The 22,288-nt window shown below is 44.4% G+C and overlaps 1 protein-coding gene across 10 annotated transcripts in view; it reads left to right on the top strand.

The window, feature by feature from the left end:
• CUX1 (cut like homeobox 1) overlaps window positions 1-22,288 on the top strand; it is a 281,953-nt gene that overhangs the window by 168,502 nt on the left and 91,163 nt on the right. For all 10 annotated transcript variants that reach the window (XM_071574850.1, XM_071574851.1, XM_071574846.1 and 7 more), the window contains exon 9: window positions 14,271-14,319. In XM_071574850.1, the coding sequence (XP_071430951.1) occupies window positions 14,271-14,319 (49 nt within the window). The remainder of the gene's footprint in view (window positions 1-14,270; window positions 14,320-22,288) is intronic.

The following is a 22,288-nucleotide window of genomic DNA, read 5'->3' as shown; positions in this document are numbered from 1 at the left end:
AAATATGCTGTAAAGGTGGTAAAGTCCTGCAGAATCACCCCCTTCCCCAACTGCTCTGCTTTCAGTGCCTGGGAGAGCTGCACCCCCACTGGAAACAGCTCTATAAACCTGATGCAAATACCAGTGAGTAGAATTCCTTGTTGGTTTTGATACCCAAAACAACAGAAGAAGTGGTGGTTACCAGTGTTAAATCACCAGCTGTTCCACTAAATGTTCTTTTATCCATGTTCCAGTTAGGAACAGGGGTATTTCTTTCACTTCTCTGTGAAAGTGTGGAAGCCCTTAGTTTAATTTAGTTTTTCTGTGCCTTATTTGAGTTTTCCCATATATGAAACCATAAAACTAGGGGTGCTTTGCTCCAGCATTAATGGGCATTAATGGCACTCCTTTTCCCAGTGTTTAGTGCTTGGTGGGGAAACTGGAGGGAAGGAAAGATGATCATGTTGATGGTGTTGTTGTTCACATCTGGGGGACCATCCATAGACAGACTTTTCTTTGAGCTTCTGATTAAGACCCTGTGGATCTCAGGGGTGGAGAAGGACTCTCAGCTTTGCCCTGTGGCCAGGCAGGCTGTGGTGGGATTAAGTGAGCTCTGTGTTGATGCTCTAGATCAGTGATTTTTTGTGTGTTCTGCAAATTCCTGCAATTCCACTGGTTATTGGTAAGAAATCACAGCAATAACTGTGAAAGGCAACCAGTCATAAACTGTAAATGTGCTATACTAATGTTTCATCCTTTGATGGAAAACTCCAGGTAGTCTGGAAGTTGGAAAGGTTAAAAATGACTCTTGGAGATCCCCTGGTGTGTAAGTTTTAGCTGGGACTTGACCCCTTTATCTCTGGATATCTCTCCCTTGTCTTTCCCCTATTCGTTGCCTCCATTCTGTTGTGGTTGTTGTAATAGTTTTAAATACACAATATCTTGGTGTTAAGTGTGTCAGACCAGCTTAACTCATCAGCAAACCATTTCAGTGGAGGGCTTGCAGTTGATAATGGTGCACTTTTGGCCTCTTCCCCAAAAGACAGTGGCCACTAAATACAGCAGAGTGAGCTACTCTTGGTTATGTAACATCTCTATCGCTCTGTACTCTGATTAAATAATCTATTTTCTTGGCAAAGGAGTGGGAGTTAATTTTCTGTTATTGATCAGAAACATATTTTAGCTGTGATACAGATGAGACTTACTTGTCTTGCTCCCTGTTGGATTGATTTTTGTCACTGCTGTGTCGTCAGTGATGCCACAGCAGAGCCAGGCAGGGATTGGGGTGGTGAGACCTGCCAGGTCTGTGCCCACCCTCACCCAGGGCAGTGTTGAACCATCTCCCTGTGCCATGGATGATGGATAAGCCTTTTTATCTTAACACTTTTTGTGCCTGTTTTTCAGTCAACATACTGTCTGTATTAACTAAACTGTTATTATTTATCATTTACACACACATTTTTTTCTAGTTAATTCCTGTTCCCTTGTGCCTTCCTACCTTCATAGCAGTGGGATTGCAGGAAGGTTGGCTCTGCCAAATACCCTAAAATACCCTACATGGCCAGGGCCTGTGGAAAGCTTAATTATTGACCATCTCTTGGAAAAAAATTAAGGAAAAAACACCATAGATTACCTTAATGAGCTTTACAAGGTATTCATGCATCCTGTCCATACAAACCTCCCCTCCCACACCTTTTAAGTCTGTTATAACACCAAATCAGCCTCTGTTTCAAACTTCAGGCTGTGGCTTGGGCAGATGGAAGTGCAGGGAAGGCCATGGGGGAAGGAGGCAGAGCCATCGCAGCCAGCAAGTCTGGTCCCATCCTGGCTGTTTGGAAAACACTTCAGAGGCAGAGTGAGGTGCCCTGGATTTTACTGATTTACTGCTGGAGGCCATAAAAGGAGCTGAGCCCAGGGGAAACAGCACAAGACTAAATAAGCTTTATTTGGAATGTTTCAAACCTTTGCACAAACGGTGCAGGAACTGATGGCACAAACTGTCCACTTGTGATATGGCAGAAATGGTGAGGAATTGTCATTAGCAACAGAAAACTAATATTTCCAGTAAGTAAAGAAATTAATAGATACCTTGATTTTCCAAATTGCTGGGCTCCTTTCTGTGGTTAAGGAGAAGAGGAGTTGCTGGGTGTCTCTGGAAAGAAGCTCCTAAAGATCAGTCTGGAATATGAATGTTGCCATAGTAAAATTTGTGAACAGTCTCCAGTCTTTGAGGTTATTTTTGCTGTAAAGAAAACAAACATACAGAAATCTGTGATTCTGGCATTGGTAGCATGAGGGAAGATTGTTCATTTTGGGGTTGTAACTACTCAAAACCTAAAGTGATGTTTCAGATGTGACATGGTGATTCTAAAAAAAAAATAAACCACCAAAAAAAAGGCAAAATGCCCCATATCCTTGCCAAGGCATTTGTGCTTATTTCAAACATTGTAACTCCAGTGACATTATTAAGTAAGTTAAAATATTTGTGTGTATTTTTAGAGGATCTTTAATCAAAACACAGGCAATTCTTCCTGCTGATTCTTCAGTTTAAGGTATTGCCATTCCAATAAAATGGAATGACACTTAAGATGCCTGCAATTAGGGTTTCTAATTTGGGGTAAATTATCTATTTTAAGTCCATCAGTGAAAATAAGTAAATTGTTACAGGTGCTCCATCAAACTATATCTCTCTATCTGTCTATTATTGTGGTTATTTTGATTTTTAATATTTTATTTATTTGGAGAAACAGAGTGTTTATGTGAGTTGTAGAACAGCAGAGTTATTAAGATTTGGTCTTTAAGGAAGCTTTTATTTTACACTTTGCTACACCTTTTTTTCCAAGTGAAATGAAGCCTGGCAGGTTGTGCTGCTGTGCTGGGGTAGGAGAGCAGCCTGTTTGGGCACCCCCAGCCCTGCAGGACCACAAATTTACCCCTTTTCCCAAGGAAATGGAGGCTCTGGTGTGTTTTACTGCCAGCCTGCTTGGTTGCAGGTCATCACTTCCCCTCCTAAATTAACTTGGAAGCTGGTGATTGACTTGGGCACTAATTACCAGCATTAGAAACCCTGGCAAGGAGCTCTGGTGAATCTTGGAGGAACTGGGGATAGAGGACAGACAAACCCATCTGAGGGTGGCAGAGTGAGGGGGCAGCAGTTCCTCTCCACTGGCAGGTTCACCAGCCATGGCTGTGTAGCTGGAAGGGTCCATGGTGTGTAATTCCTACAATTTGGGGGTGAAGAGGTGACATTCAGGGAGTAAGAGAGGGATGTGGAGGTGCTGCAGGAGGAAGCAGCAGTGGGGGCAGCTGAGGACACAGATGGGACAGCTGATACTGTCACAACAGGTACTGTCTAAACAGCTCTGTGGGAACAATGGGTGGGAAGCAGGGCTGTGTTTGCTCTGGGGCTTAGGGAGGATGTGTGTGTGTTACCCACTGACTCAGCTCCTTGTGCAGCATCACAGGGAGCAGCCCCAGGGGGCAGGTGGGGCTGCTCCCCCCAAACCCGGGTTTGCAGCAGTGCTGGTTGCTGTGCCAGGCAGGGTTTGCTCACTGGGCACATCCCACAGGCTCCAAACCATGAAAATGGGTAAGAACACGCCTGACTCCCCCAGCAGAGCCTGCTGCTTGTTTTCTTCCATCAGCCAGTTCAAAGCTTCTGTTGAGTGTAACTTTGTACCAACCAAATCTGTTAAATTTCATAGAATCATAGAATGGATTGGGTTGGAAAAGACCTCCAAGATCATCAAGTCCAACCCTTGGTCCAACTCCAGTCCCTTTACCAGATCATGGCACTCAGTGCCACGGCCAAGCTCAGGTTAAAAACCTCCAGGGATGGGGAATTCACCCCCTCTCTGGGCAGCCCATTCCAATGCCTGAGCACTCTCTCTGCAAAGAATTTCCTTCTGATCTCCCACTTCAATTTCCCCTGGCAGAGCTTGAGCCCATCGTGCCCCCTTGTCCTATTGCTGAGTGCCTGGGAGAAGAGACCGACCCCCACCTGGCCAGAACTTCCCTTCAGGCAGTTCCAGACAGTGCTGAGGTCACCTCTGAGCCTCCTCTTCTCCAGGCTAAACACCCCCAGCTCCCTCAGCCTCTCCCCACAGCACTTGTGCTCCAGTCCCTTCTCCAGCCTCGTTGCTCTTCTCTGGACCCACAAATGGTCACTGCTCTGTTTAATTGTGTAGCAAATTCAGTGCCAGGTGAAACTGTGATCCCACTGCAGGAATGTTCAGCTCCTGGCAGCAGGAATGAGCACCCAGGGAGCAGGTATGGACCCAGAGTCTTAAAGTTCTCACCTGCTTTTCAGAGGAATGTTCTGGAAGGCAGTGAGTGAAGTGCAGGGCAGGTGGGGTTGGATTAAGGGTCGGACTTGATGATCTCGGAGGTGTCTTCCAACCCAACTGATTCTATGAAGGTGTTGGGATTCCCAAGTCTGGGGGTGAAGTGAACTGAGCCACTGTTAATAAAACAATCACTTACCAAAATGACTTGCAAAGGATGCTTTAGTTTAGGGTTTCTGCCAGGGTGGACCACAAACCAGAAGTGGAGTAGGTGAACGGAAAGGGCTCGGTGGTCTGGTGTGAGATGCACATTCCTCCTGTTCTGTTGGATCAGAAAGAACTGAGGGCATGGAAAACCTGGGAACCAGCAAGGAACTTGCTTTGTGTACAAGAAGAGCAGCTTTCCTAATAGAAAAACCTTCAAAGCTCATTCCAAAGGTTTGGATTCCAAAGGTTTCATCAGCAAATGTAACTGCAGAGTGTACCCAAAAGACCCCAAACAAGGACAGTTACAGGGAACGTGAGGTTTAATGATGCTGCAGCCTTGATGTGATTAATAAGGCTGCTGATTTCCCATGTCTTATCAGCCAACTCTAACACTGTTTTGTATATTTGTTATCTCCATTCTGCATTGTGGTATGGGTGGATAAATAGAAATACCACAGAGGCGACAGGAAACAAAACAAAAATAATCAAACATGTTTATCACTAGAGCATTAAAATGGCTGCTGTGGCAGACACCAGATGAATTATGCAATACATAACTTAATTCTCTGGGCCACAGATGTTTCATTTTTCCTGCAAGAGGCTGATTGAACCTTGAATGACAGTTTCAGGCAGTCTTTGATTGCTCTGTGGGTCACATGCTTGCTATTACCTGCATTTGAGTTGCTTTCTACACGCTGTTGCTTTATAAAACATGTAAAATTGACATCGTGTTGGCTGCTCAAGGCCAAGTCAGGAGTAATTCCGTGGGTTTGATGTGCTTTGTGTGCAGGGGAGGCAGAGGGAAGGGTGCCTGTGTTTAAATTCTGCTGTGTTATTGAATCAGCCCAAGTCAGGAGAGGGGAATTGCAGCGAGCGCTTTCAATTTGTACCAGGAGGCACCAGGAAATTGGGAATTTGTTGCATCTGTGTCATCTTGCATTGGTAGAAACCCCTCAGAGCCCTGGTGTGGGATCAGGCAGCAACTCCTGCTTGCCAGGGCAGTGCCAGGAGGGCAGCTGGGAATGTTGGTCTGAACAGACTCCTCTGAACTTGGAGCTTTTATTTCCCAGCCTGAGGATTCAGTCCTGCCAATCTGCTCTGTTTGTCCTGGTGCTGGTGCAGAACCTCAGTCCCAGGACATTCATGTGGGTGGGATTCTGACATAAATACATCAAAAATGAAACTTCAGAAAGTCCTTTCTGCTATTCTCCATAGTAGGTCAGAAGGATTCAGCAGGAGGAGCTGCAGGGGCTCCTCTCTTTGCCAGTGCTGGGACCTGCAGGACAACCTGCAGTTCTGGAGCCCACAGCTCATGGGCTTCCAAATTTCCTCACCATTTCTCTCACAAGTTGGTGGAAATGGATTTTTACATCCCTTTGTTTCTGCAAATTTCAGGTGCAAAAATTATCTTGTGTTTCAACACTTCTTTTTTTAACTCCTCTGTGGCCCAAAGGATTGTCATCAATTGTCTGAGTTGGAAAGAAACCAAAATAATCCAAATCTGGACACTCCTAATTACTGGTTTTAACACTGCTCATAGAACTTTGCAGGGTAAAGCAAAAACACACTGTGAAAAAGGAATATTTGATGAGGAGAAAAAGGGTTTATTGCCTTTCTTTTCCTTTCTGTAATGGACAGTGGGATGGCTGGACATGGAGTTCACAAGAGATCTGGTTTGGGGAGCCAAAAACACAGTGAAAGCTGAGTAAGAGCTGTTTAAATGGAGAGTTGAACAGTCTGGGGAGCCAAAATTCATACTGTGGTGCAGCACATAAATATGTGCCCCAATAGAAAACAGTATTGTCATCTGATCAAAAAGGTGGATCCTCTATTTGTATATTGGGCTGCTTTTTAATTCACCCAGAATGCTTTTTCTTGGTTCCTGCTCCTTCCATGGAGTGTTCTCTGGTTTGCCAAGTGTGCCAAGGTCGTGTGTGTGGGGGGGACACTGTGGGAATTGATTTCTCTTACATATAATTCTCGTTTTTTCTCTTTGTGTTTTACAGAGCACATCAATTAATGTCACTCATATTAATTTCTCTCCAGAAATGATTAAGAAAATACTGCTGGTCTTTAGAAACTGCCCCCTTGTATATCACTGGTTTAAAGCTGAATTCTGGTGTCCTTAAAACTTTAGAATTACAAACCTGATTTTGTTTTTAGTCCTTGAAATGCTGACTTCAGCCACGAAAGAGAAAACAAAGTGCAGGTTTTCTTGGAAAGGAGTTTTCCTACAGAGTGAAAAACATTTTATTCCACAGGGTCTTTTCCCTCTAACGAGTGTGATGATTCTTGTCTTGTGTTGTCCAAGTATCCCAGGCTTTACAAGCAGTTTATTTAACCTTTTTCAATATTTCAATAAAACTGTGTTCAGTTTTGGGCCCCTCAGTTCAGAAAGGATATTGAGGGGCTGGAGTGGGTCCAGAGAAGAGCAACAAGGCTGGTGAAGGGACTGGATGTGGCACTGAGTGTCCTTTTAAACACCTCCAGGGACGGAGAATCCACTATGTCTTGATCCAACCTCACTGTGATCACCAGCCCAGGGCACTCAGTGCCCTGGGCTGGTGATCACAGTGGGGTTGGATCAAGGTTGGACTTGATGATCTCGGAGGTCTCTTCCAATCCAACTGAGAAGAGCAACGAGGCTGGAGAAGGGACTGGAGCACAAGTGCCGTGGGGAGAGGCTGAGGGAGCTGGGGGTGTTTAGCCTGAAGAAGAGGAGGCTCAGAGGTGACCTCAGCACTGTCTGGAAGTGCCTGAAGGGAAGTTCTGGCCAGGTGGGGGTTGGTCTCTTCTCCCAGGCACTCAGCAATAGGACAAGGGGGCACGATGGGCTCAAGCTCTGCCAGGGGAAATTGAAGTTGGAGATCAGAAAAAAATTCTTTGCAGAGAGAGTGCTCAGGGATTGGAATGGGCTGCCCAGAGAGGGGGTGGATTCCCCATCCCTGGAGGTTTTTAAACACAGATTGGATGTGGCGCTGGGTGCCATGATCTGGTAAAGGGACTGGAGTTGAACCAAGGGTTGGAGGTCTTTTCCAACCCAATCCATTCTATGATTCTATGATTTGATGATCACTTGACATCTCTCAAGCACCCAGGACCTCATTTATTTGAGGCTCAGACCTGCAGCTGGTGGGGCTGCCCGAGCCTGGTGTGCTTAATGAGAAATCTCTACACGAGGTTTGTTTGTCCAGCCTGGCTGTGTCTGTGGGGGCAGCGAGGAGAGGAGACTGGAATTAATGTAATAAAACCAAAAAAAGGAGGGGAAAAGCACTGAGTCTGTTTCTTGCTAAGGGAGGGAGTTGATTTAGTGCAGGGGGTGTGCACAGAGGGGTCTGGGCAGTGTAAAGTGGACAATCCCCCATTCCCAGATGGATCCACCCGATGCACCTGAACCTTTCTTTGATCTCTCAATTTAAAGCCTTCAGTGTTTCCCTGCTTAGCAGAGAGAGGATTTTTTCCTCAGTTGAGTTGCTAGGAAAGGAAACACCCAATTCATTACTAAACTTGGTGGATTTATGAATCCCTGAACAGAGAAATTCTTTTACAAGGGGCCTGGATTTATGTGACATTGGAAAAAGGATTATCTGATCTGAAGATCCTCAGAGGGTTCTCTGAAAGAAAATATTAACCTATAGCTCTTGCAATTTGAAAAGCAGATTTGAGAACTTAGTGGTAAAAAGTGAGTGAGATCTTCCCCTTTGACATCCTGTGCTGGTTATGTCGAAAATCACTTTTTATTTTATTATTTATACAGCCCTTCTGCCTATTGCATTTCGATCTTGTATTAGCAACAAAGGGGAATTTATCCTTTGTGGATGTTTGCTGGATTTGGATCATTATGAGTTCTAAAAATGCCTAAACTCTGCGTGCAGAGATACCCATAAAGTGCAACAAAAATTAAATTCGGGGGGCTTTTATATTACCTTCTATCAGAAACTTTCTGAGGGCTTCAAAGAAAATGTTTCTTTCTTTCCCAGAAATCCGGCAGCAAATCACAGGGACCTCAAGATGATCACTGAGGTGCAGGGATTGGATGGGGGCATCTGAAGAGCTTTAAATTGGGGGAGGAAATTTTGTCATCCTGTTTTGCTTAAAGGAAGAATAAAAATGGAATTTTGCAGTGCTGGAATCCTCCTGTGCCCTGAGTGAGTGCTGTGCTCATTGGGCTGCAGGCAATTGTGCCATTGTGTAGTGAGCTGAAATTCCTTCCTGGACCCTGATAAAAATTTCATTGAAATCTGAAAAAAACAAAAATTCGATGCCCTTCTTTTTGCCTTTTTTTTAACTTTTTAAAAATGCTTTGTCCCTTCTCCTTCATTTCTTCCCTTCCCAAATGTCCCAAATAACTCATATTTTGTGCCCAGCCAAGTGCTGGGTTATGCTGCCTGTAATTTTAAGAAGCTGAATTTACCTAATTTGGCCAAAATCTGCTCCATGACAATCACAGATCTATGTGTACAAGGGGGATTTTTCTCTCTTTTTCCTTAATTAAACATAAATGCACATTAGCTGATAATGTCTGCTTTTAGTTTGAAATTGCCTGTGTAAATGTTTTGGTAATTAGAAGGTTTTAACAAGCCCCACTGGCTCCATATCCCGTTTGCTGGGACTGGTAAACTTTTACATGTTTTTAAAGAAAACAAATGTGTGGGAAAAAATGCAGTTTGTTTTTTGCCAAACCAAAGTATTAATCTGCCCTGGTGGGGAAGTTTCTTGGCCACTCCACTGCCTGCAATTTCCAAAGTGTCATCTGTATTTTTCAGTTCTTCCATGTATGAAGAATCCAACAGCAGTTTCCTTCAAGGTTGAGTAAGTTTGAATCTTTAGGGGGCTGTAGCCACAAGATTTGGCAAACCATTCACTTGTCATGTTAATAAAAAGGGAATTGTTTCTGCCTTTTTAAGCTAAATGAAGGGCCTGGATCAACTGGATTTTAATCATAAAGTCTGGATTCTTCTTGCTTGCAAGTGAATAACTTCATGGTGTTTGGGGGTTTCATCCAATTTAATTTTATTTGGAAGAACTGAGCTTCTTCCACCTTATCAATCCTTGATTTACTTGCTTGTTATGCTCTTGAAACCTAATCTGTTATCTCCATCTCAGAGTGAAAATTGAGCCTTTCTGCACTTTTTATTTCCCATAAGCAATTGAAATCAAAACTGGGGTGATTTGCCTTTTTTTTTTTTTAACTGCTTAAGTTGCTTTTTTATGGATGGCATGTTGGCTTTGAGGGCTGTTCCATGACTGCTGAAAGGTTATACATTGTAAAATCTATACCTTTTAATGCATTTTGTTTCTCACTTCAAACACAGCACCAGGAGAAGAAATAACAGAATATTTCATGCTCGTGCTGCTCCAGCACTTCAGATTCTTCTTCCTTGGTGCTGCTGATTCTGTAGCTCCAAATGCTTGAGCTGAAAATTTGATTTCCTAAATTCCTTAGCCTGAAAATGCTGAAACTTAGACCAGGCTGTAATGCACCCTGAAGAACTGCCTTGCTTACATGATTGCTTTTCCTCTGCACAGAGATTATAAGAAACCAGAGCAGAAAAATGATTATATCATCTGTGGAATGCAAAAACAAAGGGTAGATAAGATTTGCTCCTGCAAACAGCCTTCCCCCACTCTTCTTTTTCCTCTCATGATCTGTTTTAATGTTAAGAAAGTATCACCCTTGAGCAAACCCTGATTAATCTGAGGTTGCAAAGTACAAATCTGGTGCAGACCAGCATTAGTATCAGTGTATTTTAGCAAAAGGTCTTCTTGCTGCTGATTCCCCTCATTGTCTGTCTCTGCCTGGAGAAAGGCAGAACTTTGGGGGGTCCCTCCTTGCCCTCAGCTCTGGGGCTGAGAGGAGAATCCAAACACTCACAGGAGGCCAAGACATGTGTTGCTTCACCATCCTCTGAGTGTGGTTCACATGGGATGATTATTTTGGGCAGAAATGGAGGGTCTGTGTAGTTATGGATTTGCTGGACCATTTTAAAGTAAAACAGAAGAGATTGAGATTGGGCACTGGGGGAGAAATCCTTCCCTGTGAGGGTGATGGCCCTGGCACAGGTTGGGCAGAGAAGCTGTGGCTGCCCCATCCCTGGAAGTGTTCAGGGTTGGACAGGGCTTGGAGCAACCTGGGAGAGTGGGAGGTGTCCCTGCCCATGGCAGGGAGTGGGATGAGATGAGCTTGAAGGTCCCTTCCAACCCAAACTATTTTGGGCTTCTGTGATTCCATGAATTTGGCCATTGTGCCCTTCAAGTTATCCAGCAGATGTTCAAAGCAAACCTGCAGGACAAGGTGCCATCAGCCTGGAGCTGGATGGGGCTTTGCCTGCCAAAGAGTTTCCTTGAAATAAAGAGAAACATCAAAATAGGAAGGGACTGAAAATAAGCAAATGGTGTGGCTGGTGAATACATCAAAACTGACCTGTGTGGGACTAATGCAGAGAGCAGAGAGAGCTGCCTCCAACCTGCCAGCTCTGAATCCAGCACGGTGCTTTGTATAAACAATAAATCAATGCAGGCTGTTTCTGTGAGTGCATAAAAGGTGTGAGAACTGTAATTTATTTTATAATAAATACTTGTGCTGAGCAAACAGTGAATGCTGCTATTAGAGACTTTCTCAAACAAGTGATTTTAGGCTGCTGAGTGCCAGCTACTGACGTGGTAGTTGAGCTTTTAAAATGAAAAGCCTGAATTCCTTTTGAAGATGCTCCTGAATGCTGTTGACACTTGTGCTAGGAAAGAATACAGAGTAATTTAATTCATTACTTTACTTAAAGATAACATTTATGGTTGCAGCATTACCCTCCACTGGTGTGCAGACTGTGAGGCTGGAAGGGTTTGGCTTGAATCTTTTTGGAGATGTTACATCCTTTTTTATTAGGTGTGCTGAAAGGAAAGGCTTGGGAGAAAAAAATGTAGGAGGGAAAGGGGAGTTCAGGCTCAGTCAGCTGGTGTGTCTGGGTACAAGGACAAAGGGACAATTTTGCCCTTGGCTACAGTTTGACACTTCTACTGGATTCAGTCAGAATTATCTGTGCATGCTGAAGGGCACAAATGTCATTTTTATGGTGTTCTATATCCTCAGTTGCTTTTTTTTGTAATTGTCTGTGTATCCCAGTGCTGTAATAGAGCTCTTAAATCCTGACCCCGGCCAGAACAGCTCACAAATACCAGAATTAATACTTGTGTCCATTGGAAGTGCAGGGCTGGCCTGAGTCCTTCCACCTTGGTTTTCAGGCACCATCTTGTGTTTCAGCCTCTTTTATTGGCAGCTTGGGCTGCTCTTCTGCTTTCCTGCTCTTGGTCCCATCTCCCCTTAGTCCATTGGCCTCGGACATCCCTCTATTCCCTCCCCTCTCCTCTGTCTCCATCACCTTCCCTATGCTTGGCTCCCCTTCACTTGCCACTGTCACCTTTGGAGGTGGCAGAGGGCCCTTGGATATGTCCCAACCCCTCACATTCTACCCCTTTATGCTCATCCTTTCTTTATCAGAGTCACCTTTTCTGCTAGGAAAGAAAAGTTTCCTTGGCTGAACTGAACCCTCACCCTCCTGCTCCCAAAGCTCTTCCTCTCCTGATCCAAAGGGCTTTGTGCTCCTGAGTCTTTCCTGAGATTCCTGAGTGTTCCAGACCTTTGGCTGATACCTGGCACCCCCTGTTTGGGAGGAAAGGCAGGGATTTTGGTGTTGTCCAAAGCCTGCAGAGAAGGGAGCAGAAAGTGGCTTTGCTGCTGGGATGGGATGGGACATTCCCAGCTCTGATCCAAGAGGCATCTGACATAATCCAGACATCATCTCCTGGCTCCATATAACCTGAGACAGTCACACATAAATTCAGGCTGAATGCAGGAGCTTATACAAAGAGGATCATTAAACTATCCTGGCTAAAAATATTTGTAAAATGCTGGGAGGTTTATTTTTGGTGCTTAGGATGCTCTCTGCTTCCCTCTGCTACACATACACAGAGGGGTGATGGTTTTAGGGAGTGTGTTCCATGTGAAATACTGTAATTCTCATAGTGCATTAATAAGCATTTTTGTCCTGAAGTCTAAAGCAAAGGATGTTTCACAACTACAGAGGGTAAAGAGATGGAAAGCTGTGGGCTGATGTTACTTGTGCAGGGCAGTCTTTGGGCTGTTCCTTGAACCCTCCTTTGCCCAGGCAGTGGCTGTTCAGTTCAGTAAGTAAAGCCCATTACTTATTATTAATTCAGAACATCATGTGCAGGATTTCTCCCAGTGTAAGAGCACATTTAGCTTCTCCTGCACAAGAAAACACATGTTAATCTGTTTTCCATTATTGTCCAAAAGATTTTTTCAGAAGGCACTTCATGTTGCCCCAACAGCATTAAAGGCTGTAATTAAAAATAATTTTTCATTAATTTATATACGTGCACATTTACTTCTTATATTTTACTGCATTTCCTTAAATGTACACACAGAAACCTAAAATGCTGTTGAAGAGTAAGTCAATATTCAGTGTAATGATCCAGGGCCAGAACCCTGATGTACTTCAATTAACCATCTTTCCTAACAAACACCTGCATGGGGAAATGGATCTTCTGTGGGAATCAGCAGGAAAACAAACCCTGACTTTTCTGCATGGGCAGAGGAAGGGAATTCCAGCATTTCACAGCTTTTCCTGATAATGATCTGCTACAGATTAAAACCAAAACCCAGACGTTCTGGTGTTGGCAGATTGCAAAAGGACTTGCTGGTAAAGCTGCTGTTCAGAGGAGATGAGGATGGTGTTTATTGCTTCCATATGGTCCAGGGACACGAGACAGGCAAGATGTCTGGGGAGAATAATATGTCTTATTATATTGATACAGAACATTCCTGAGGTCTGTCAGCCCCTTTCCTGGTCCCTTTCCCAGGTGAGAGCCTGAGTGGGAAATATTTGCCCATGATTCAGCAGGAGATCAGCTCAGTTGGTTAAAACTTGGTTTTAATAATGCCAAGGTCATGGGTTCAATCCCCTGTGTGGGCCATTGACTTAAGAGTTGGACTCGATGATCCTGTAGGTCCCTTCCAACTCAGAATAGTCTGTGATTCTGTGAAGATAAGAAAAGATTCCATAAGGATTGGCTCAATTTGTGTGAATGAAGTCTTAGAAATGCTGATTTTCAAGGGGTCAGGTCTGGGAGCTGCCACCTAACCCAGGAATCTGAAGGATCTCTTTTTCCTTGGCTATTTGTATAGTTTTCAACCCTTTGGCTTTCCTATTCAGCTTTGCAAAGTCCATTAAAAGTCTAAATTTAGAGTTGGATAAATTTGTATCCAAACCACTCTTTTCCACAAAATGTAAAAATTAAATTTCTCGCTCTCTTTGACCACTTGATGATTTTTTTTAGCCAAATTTAGAACCAAACTTCCAGGCACACTGAAACAGGAGGAAACAGGCACACTGCTTTGTATGGGAAGCTGATGAAGAACTGTAGTCTTTGACTTCTCCATAATTACCACGTGCAAAGCAACTTAACATGTCAGAAAGATGCTGCTGCTGCCCCTGTGCTGAATTTTGGGGAGTGAGACCTTCAAGGATCTAATGAGCATGGTCAGATCAATATGCCTATTCCACTGGAAAAAGGGAGCAGGGAAAGGAATTGGAGACTTGCAAACCAGTCCAAGGGGATTTCACCAGTCCGAAGATGGGCTGATCAGTCCTACTGTGTCCTTTTCTAAATAAATATGGAAAATTGTTACTGTTTGTGTGAATGTTGCAGTTGTTGCTGTGCATAAACTTGTCTAGCAGGTGTTCTCCATGTGATAACAGAACTTCTGCTCTCTTGTTCTCCCAGGGCTGATGAAATCGAGATGATCATGACAGACCTTGAAAGAGCAAATCAGGTAGGATTTGAAATGGGCCCCCCAGAAAATTCTAAGTGTGACTTGGGTTTTTCTTTTTTAATTCTCTTCTGGATTTCATGACAGTTCTTTTATATGCACTTAGCAGTTGTAACTGTGTAGAGTAAGAAAATATGCAAATTTAGAGCAAAATACAGCTCTTTAGGGATGCTCTGTAAGGATTGTGTGCACAGTAGAGCAGTGCTTGCCATATATTTACCTTCTAATAATTTAAACTTACATTTCCCACTAGTTATTCTTGGCTTTATCTTTCTAAATCCTTGGTCCCTTGGCTTACCCAAATTCAAAAGCCTCTGCCCTGTGGCTGTGACAGGGCTGCAGCTTTTGTGGACTTCTCCAGACTTTCCATTTCTCTTCCTTTTCTGATGTATTTTATTGGTGTATTAAATTGTGTCAGGGGTTGGATCAGACCATGCCATGTCAGGACAACAAAGAAATTGTCATTTGTTCCTGCTGGTGGTAATTTGGCAGACTGTGAAATGTCCCTCCCACGGTCCCTTGCAGGGCACTCACTCCTGGCAAAGTGGCACAATCGTGTGGAACTTCTTAAAATAATGAGTTTAAAAAAATCCAAACCCAACACCCAAGCAAAGTGGCCTTCTGGTCCAATCTGCTTTGAGTGACTGTTTGAGGTGATGAAGGAGATGCTCATGGACAGGCAGGATTGGCAGGTGGCACAGGCAAAGGGTGATGGTTTCACAGAGGGAAACCTCAACCAGGCATTTGCTTATCAGTGCCCTTCATTAAACCCTCTGTCAGGTAAAATCAGAGATTACAGTCTTAAATCTCTGAGGTTATGGGTTTAGAATCCAGCTGCACCTCAGCTAAGAGTAGCTCACCTCCAGGGGGAACAGTGGCAGCTCCCTCTGGTCCTGCTGGTGCCTTGTGCTGCCCTCAGTGGTGGTGAGGCCACTGATCCTGTAGAAAATGAGCCCCCTCCTTCAGCTGCTGTTTGGGTTTGTCGTTTTGCTTTTGCCAGATCAGGTTTCAGCCCCCACAGTCCCTGGTGCAGCTGTGGCAAGTCTGGCAGATGTCTTGGCTTCTCCATTAGTTCTTGGGAGGTTGGGAAGATACAAATCATAGAACCATTTACACTGGAAAAGCCCTCTAAGATCATCCAGTGTGACCATTAAACCAGCACTGCCAAGGTCATTATTACCCCAGGTCTTCAAGGGCCTCATCTTTTAAACCCCTCTCGTGATGGTGATTCCTCCACCAGGGCATGACAGCCCTTTAGACAAAGACTTTTTCTTTAATCTCCAGTCTAAACATCCTCAGGAACAACTTGAGGCTGTTTCCTCTTGTTCTATCACCTGTTAACCTGGGAGAAGAGACTGACCCCCAGCTCCCCCCTCCTGTCTGGATGTTGCAGAGAGCAAGGAAGTCCCCCCTGAGCCTCCTTTTCTCCAGGCTGAGCCCCCCCAGCCCCCTCAGCTGCTCCTGCTGCTCCAGCCCCTTCCCTGCTCCAGCCCCTTCCCTGCTCCAGCCCCTTCCCTGCTCCAGCCCCTTCCCTGCTCCAGCCCCTTCCCAGCTCCAGCCCCTTCCCAGCTCCAGCCCCTTCCCAGCTCCAGCCCCTTCCCTGCTCCAGCCCCTTCCCTGCTCCAGCCCCTTCCCTGGACACACTTCAGCCCCTCAATGGCTTAATGAAGCCCAAAACAGATTTGTAAGTTGTTGATTATTTAGTCACTAAAAGCAAACTGGTTTTTGCACAGTGGGTTTTTAGTTCTGTCAAAGAACTTTTGTAGACATCATTAAATATTTATGAAAGTGCTAGTAATTATTTGGAAATATGTAGACTTTTTAGAAATGATGTAGGTGTTAAAGATGTTTTGGTAGAATTCTTTTGTGATTTCTGCAAAGGCAGTACATTTTGTCAAGTTGTAACAATGATTTACCCAGTAGGGTTTTTTTTTCCTCAGAGTTGTAGTTAAAGACCAGGTATTTCTGATTTCCCCATTGCCATGCTAGAATGGATTATATTTATTTACACAGAATTGCTGTTTTTCTGTCTAACTGGAACAAAGCTGCAATGTGGGTTGTTTGGTTTTTTATTTTATTTTATTGTGGTGGTTTTGTTGTAATTAGGCAAAATTTAGAACTGCTTGTGTACATAACCCTTGCTTTGGTTTTAATTTGGTAAAACCTGGCTCTGTACATAAACATCAGTGTGCAGTTCATCTGAGCTACTGTAAACCCAGCAGAGGGGATTCTGCCTCCCCCTCCTGCACCTCCTCCTCTGGCTGCTGCAGTCCCATCCCCTCCCAAAAAGCAGCTCTTGCAACTGTCTGGCCATTCATTGTGTCCACTGAGCTCAGCTTTGGGAGGAAGGGGCTGGCTTTGTTTTCTGGGCATTTAAGAAATTGAGGCAACTCTACAAAACATGGGAGAAGCCTCAGCACTGAGATCAGGGAATGGGTTGGGTTGGAAGGGACCTTAAAATCATCCAGTGCCACCCCCTGCCATGGGCAGGGTCACCTTTCACCAGCCCAGGTTGCTCCAAGCCCTGTCCAGCCTGGCCTTGGATGCTCCCAGGAATGGAGCAGCCACAGCTTCTCTGCCCAACCTGTGCCAAGGCCTGACCTCCCTCCCAGGGAAGGATTCCTTCCCAAAATCCCATCTAACCCTGCCCTCTGGCAGTGGGAAGCCATTCCTCCTTGTCCTGTCACTCCAGGCACTATTCCAAAGTCCCTCTCCAGCTCTTCTGGAGCCCCTTTTGGCACTGGAAGGGGCTCTCAGGTCTCCCTGGAGCCTTCTCTGCTCCAGGTGAACCCCCCCAGCTCTCCCAGCCTGGCTCCAGAGCAGAGAGATCCAGCCCTTGGAGCATCTTCGTGGCCCCCTCTGGACTCCCTCCAACAGGTTCCTGTCTTTCTTGTGTTGGGGAGTGTGTGGATGATGGAGAAGGGAAGGGAATGTTTGCCAGTGGACGGGCAGGAGCTGCTGCAGTAGCTCAGCTCATTTGCTGAAACATCTACACAGTCCTTGCCTTGTGTGATGCTTTACTTTTATAAAACACTTTGGTGAATTATATCTAAGTAATCTTTGTATCAGCAATTCCTGTGTTTTACCTCTTTATAGTTGAAAAAAAAAAGTGGAAGAAATTAAATCTGTTGCACAGGCCAGAAAGTGAGTTTGCATCAGGCTGAAGTGTTACAATTGCAGAAACAAGTACTTAACCTAATTATGTATTTAATAGTTAAATTAACATTTCCTTTTACCATTTCAGTAAGTGCTCATTCCCCATTATTAAGGCTACCTTTAAAGAGTAGTGCTCAGCACGACTCCTGCTTTGTGCACAGACTGCCTTGCTGATTTGGATGTGATGTTTTGCTCCTCTGGAATTAACACTGACCCAAAAGAGTGGGATTTGGAGCAGAAATTTACATGTTTCCACTGAAAACGTGAAAAAAAAATTGCTGTAAATTTTTAAATAGCTGATATTTCTTGAAAATCCCTTTCTCAGTTACTGCCCTTCTTTAATCCAGAGCTGGCACTTTAGAACTTCCCTTGTGTGTGAGGGCACCTCTCTGGCTCCTGGGAGGTGGGGAGGGTCATTTCCCTCTCCACTTGTGCAGGAATGAGGGGCTGGATGTACTCACTGACCTTGCTCCAGGTGTCCCTGGCCTGATGATAAAAGCCATAGGGACAGAGCTGATATTGGGACTCCCACCCTCATGTCCTGGTGGGTGGAACACGGACCATTCTTCTCACCTTCAGCTCCATCCCCTCTCTTCTCCCAGAGTTTTCCTCATTTGGATCCTCAAGCCTTTTCCTGCAGGAGCTATCTGAGCTAGTTTGCATGCTATCCTCTCCAGAACAAATTACTAGTTCATCAAAATAATTACCTTTAAATACCAGTGAGCTTTGCAATTTTCTGCTTAGAAAGAAGGGGTAGTGACCGCAAAGCTCCGTCTCTCTCCGTTGTGTCATTAACACAAGGGAGACACTGAATTTTCCCCAAAACCAGGGTAGTGGGAGGAATGAATCCCTCACTTGGGCAGAGCAGGCTGGGGCAGAGGTGGGTGCTGGAGGTGACTGGGGTGACAGCCCCTTCCTTGGCTGCTGATCCAGGAGCTTGGTGCTACCTGAAGGGAAGTTCTGGCCAGGTGGGGGTTGGTCTCTTCTCCCAGGCACTCAGCAATAGGACAAGGGGGCACGATGGGCTCAAGCTCTGCCAGGGGAAATTGAAGTTGGAGAGCAGAAAAAACTTCTTTGCAGAGAGAGTGCTCAGGCATTGGAATGGGCTGCCCAGAGAGGGGGTGGATTCCCCATCCCTGGAGGTTTTTCAGCTGAGCTTGGCCGTGGCACTGAGTGCCATGATCTGGTAAAGGGACTGGAGTTGGCCCAAGGGTTGGACTTGATGATCTCAGAGGTCTTTTCCAACCCAATCAATTCTGTAATTAATCCACACCTGGAGTGGGGTTTGATGGCAGGACTGGTCCTTTCCGACTGCCCAAGCTCAGGGTAAGGGAAGGACACCCACTGGGAGGGCGAGTGGGTGTCAGTGGTGACCCTTCCACCTGAAAGTCCTGGAAGTTTTTTTATATGAAAAAAGGGCAAGAATAGTGCATTAAAAGGGCAGGTTCACCTCCAGCTGCCTCGAGAGGAGCCATGAGCTCATGGCAGGGAGCTTTAGGAAGGGTGTAAGATCTGAAGGAAATTTTTGCTTTCATGGTGGGATGCAGCTGCATCATCTGCCAGACAGCAGAGGACCTGTGGGTCCAGCATCCCTCTCCAGTCCTCTCCTTATCCTGAGGCTGTGTCACTGTACAGGACTCAAGCCACAGTAGAGCTCAATACAATAGGAATGGATTACTATCACTTACCTAACTCTTCAACAAAACTAACCCATGAGTTCCCCTCACATTTCCATGAAGATTTAATAATGCTGCAGTTTGGGGAAGGGACTTGTTTTATTAAGATTTCATTTTGCACAATAAATCACTGCATATTTTCTGATATGCTCGGAAGTATAAGAATAAATAATTAAAACTAAACTACCCATACTTGTCAAAATAAATGATTTATCAAAGTTTGGGATACAGCATCTTTGAATTTTTTATTGTCTGATTCCCAGAATATTCTAATTTCCTATCAGGGAAGTTAATGAAGCTCCATTGTACTTTTCTGCAGTCACAGCAGTTGCAGTTGTGTGACTGTTTATTTTACAGAAATATTTATGGTTAACACTTTTCTGCACCTTTTCAAGTTTACACCTTTCCCATAAGTGTCTATGACAGTAAGTCACAAATCTTTTGGGATGACACGTTTTGAGTCTTAAGTTTGTGGTTTCACATCATTGATGTGTCCAAATCTGTTTACTGGATTTATACATTGATCACATAGTTTAAAAAAATATCTAACAGGCTTTGTAATTTAGTCTTCCTGGGAAAAAAAAAAGTGCTTTTTCACTTTTAAAAGAAGAAGAGAAGAACCTTGGTTAGAGTTGGCTGATCCTGGGTTATGTTGTTTTAATCTGGAGGAGGAGGAAATATGCTTGAAAAGCAGGCTCAGATATAGGTACCCTCAGATTCTGGGAGTCATAACAGAAAGAGAACATGAGCCTTTTTTTTGTGGACTATATTGTATAAGGTATAGAAGAATTAATTTTTTTATTTCTGTTATCCCTTTGGAAAAGCAAAATGTTTCCATCAGGTTTTTTTCTGTCTTTGCAGTGCTGACAGTGCTCCCAGATTTCTACTTCCTATTTTTTCTGGGGAAAGAAAGTAAAATATAGAAACTTATATGATCAATAAAAAAGAGCAACTGTTCTTTCTAAAATACAGAACCATTTATTAAAGAATCTGGACTGGATTGGTACATTCATTCCACAGAAATGCTGTGTTGGATTTTAAGGTGTGTAGAGGAAGGGTTAGTGAATTTTTAAGCATTTTTTGGAGCCAAATTCCACTAAAATACATAAAACAGTGCTATAAAAGTAGAAAGAAAACCTCACCAGGGTGTTTTAGCAGAAATGCTGTTCTCAAGATTATTTTTTATTTCCTTGGGTATGGCACCTTCCTGTCTCCAACAAATCACATTGGAAACTGGTTTGAAAAGACACTTCTGCTAAGTGAGATTGCCATAAAATATGTATGTTTTTGAGCAGCAGATGGAATAAATGCTCCTTTTCACTTAGCAACACAAATGCAGCACAATACAGGTAGTGCTGGGGCTGTGGGAGGGTCTCTCTGACCCACCCGAGGTATCCACACCCACCATGAGGCATCCTTGGGTTTGTGCTGCCATGAGGAAGGGGAGGGTGCCATGGAAGGTGCCAGGACTCCCTCATTGCCCCAGGGCTCACACAGACACTGCCACAGGATTTGCTTTTCTTTCTGACTCCCTTGGCAGTGAACTGGATGCTCCACTCTCCTGGTGTGCCAAAGCCCTGTGGAATTGCCCCATCCCTGGAAGTGTCCCAGGCCAAGTTGGACGGGGCTTGGAGCAACCTGGAATAGTTGAAGGTGTCCCTGGGGATGGACTGAGATGGTCTTTAAGGTCCCTTCCAACCCAGCCCACTCTGTGAGCCCAGTGAGGTTGTGCTGCTTTATGGCAGATGATGAGGTCACTCACTAAATCCTGAGATTTCAGTGTCTGTGAAATGGGAATAATAACATTTACTTTACAAAGGGCATTGAGAGCCTTGCTCAGAGAAGTGCTGTATAAAGGTAAAATATGTTTAATATTATTTTCATGCAAGACATGGGTTTCCTGTAAATGCCTGGCTTTCAGCTGGGAATACACTGATCTGGCAGCCTTGCAGTGCACAGAGGAAAGTGCAATAGCCTGGAGACAAGAGTGAAGACAACCCAACCTCTTCTGGTTGGTGGAGTTTTTTGGTTTTTTGAAGTAATTCTCCGTTGTTGGAAAAAATAGGTGCCAGAGCCCTGGAGGATCCTTCACTCCCTGATTTCCTGCTAACCTTGCTGCTGTTCTGTGGAAGTCGGTGGCATTTAAAGATTTTTTCCAATGAATTTTTTAGATCTGAAAAGTTAGAAAATTAAAGCACATTGAACCAGTGTGTTTTAATTGATCTCATACTCTGAGAAACTCAGCTTTGCAGCAGCTTGCAAGGATGAATGTCAGCTCCAAGCGTGGTGATTCCTGCCACGACCAGGCTCATTAACTGCAGCAGAATTACTTGTGCTAATTCCCACTCGTCGCCCACAGGAAGATTTTCCCACATCCAGCTCTGAATTTAGCATGGAGTAAGGAAATCTAGTTTGGCTGGTGGGACTTTAAGGGAAAGGTTATACTTTTTTTTCATGTAAGTATCTCATTTTGCTGTTCACCCCACTGGTCTTTGATCAAATTAACATTTTACTGGAAGTAGGAGAGCACTCGGTTCATGCTATTCATTATCTTGTCAGGAAACAAGGAGAATAATTTAAACTGGATACATTGTGGAAGGCACTTTTTTTTCCCTTTTTTTTTAATTGGAAAGCACATGGCAGTGTTGTGATTGTGACCTCCTGGCTCCACTGTGAGCAGAACAATATTTACCTGCTGGATGAAGCAGAATGAAAGCATTTTGAAATATCTTGTTACCAGGGAGGTAGTTCTGTGCTAGAAAAACAGTGGTATAGGAATTAGGAGGAATAGTAGGACTGAAAAATGGGGTTTTTTAGAAAATGCTGGATTTGCATGAGCTTCATCAAGGCCACTGGTGTGACTACCACTGGTCATTGGGGGTTTTCAAGGCTTTGCATAGGATTTAGAAGGAAGAAACCAAGAGTTTGAGCACTGATGGGTGAAAAGCAACTGTGGCATATCCAGTACCTCAAGGAGCTCCAGGAGAGCTGGAGAGGGACTTTGGACAAGAGCCTGAAGTGACAGGACAAGGGGAATGGCTTCCCACTGCCAGAGGGCAGGGTTAAGTGGGATATTGGGAAGGAATCCTTCCCTGGGAGGGTGGGCAGGCCCTGGCAGAGGTTGGGCAGAGAAACTGTGG

Source organism: Pithys albifrons, chromosome 21 (assembly GCF_047495875.1).
Source record: "Pithys albifrons albifrons isolate INPA30051 chromosome 21, PitAlb_v1, whole genome shotgun sequence".
NCBI lineage: Eukaryota > Metazoa > Chordata > Aves > Passeriformes > Thamnophilidae > Pithys > Pithys albifrons.
The sequence above is the reverse complement of the archived record's forward strand: the minus strand, read 5'-3'. Positions and strand labels throughout refer to the sequence as shown.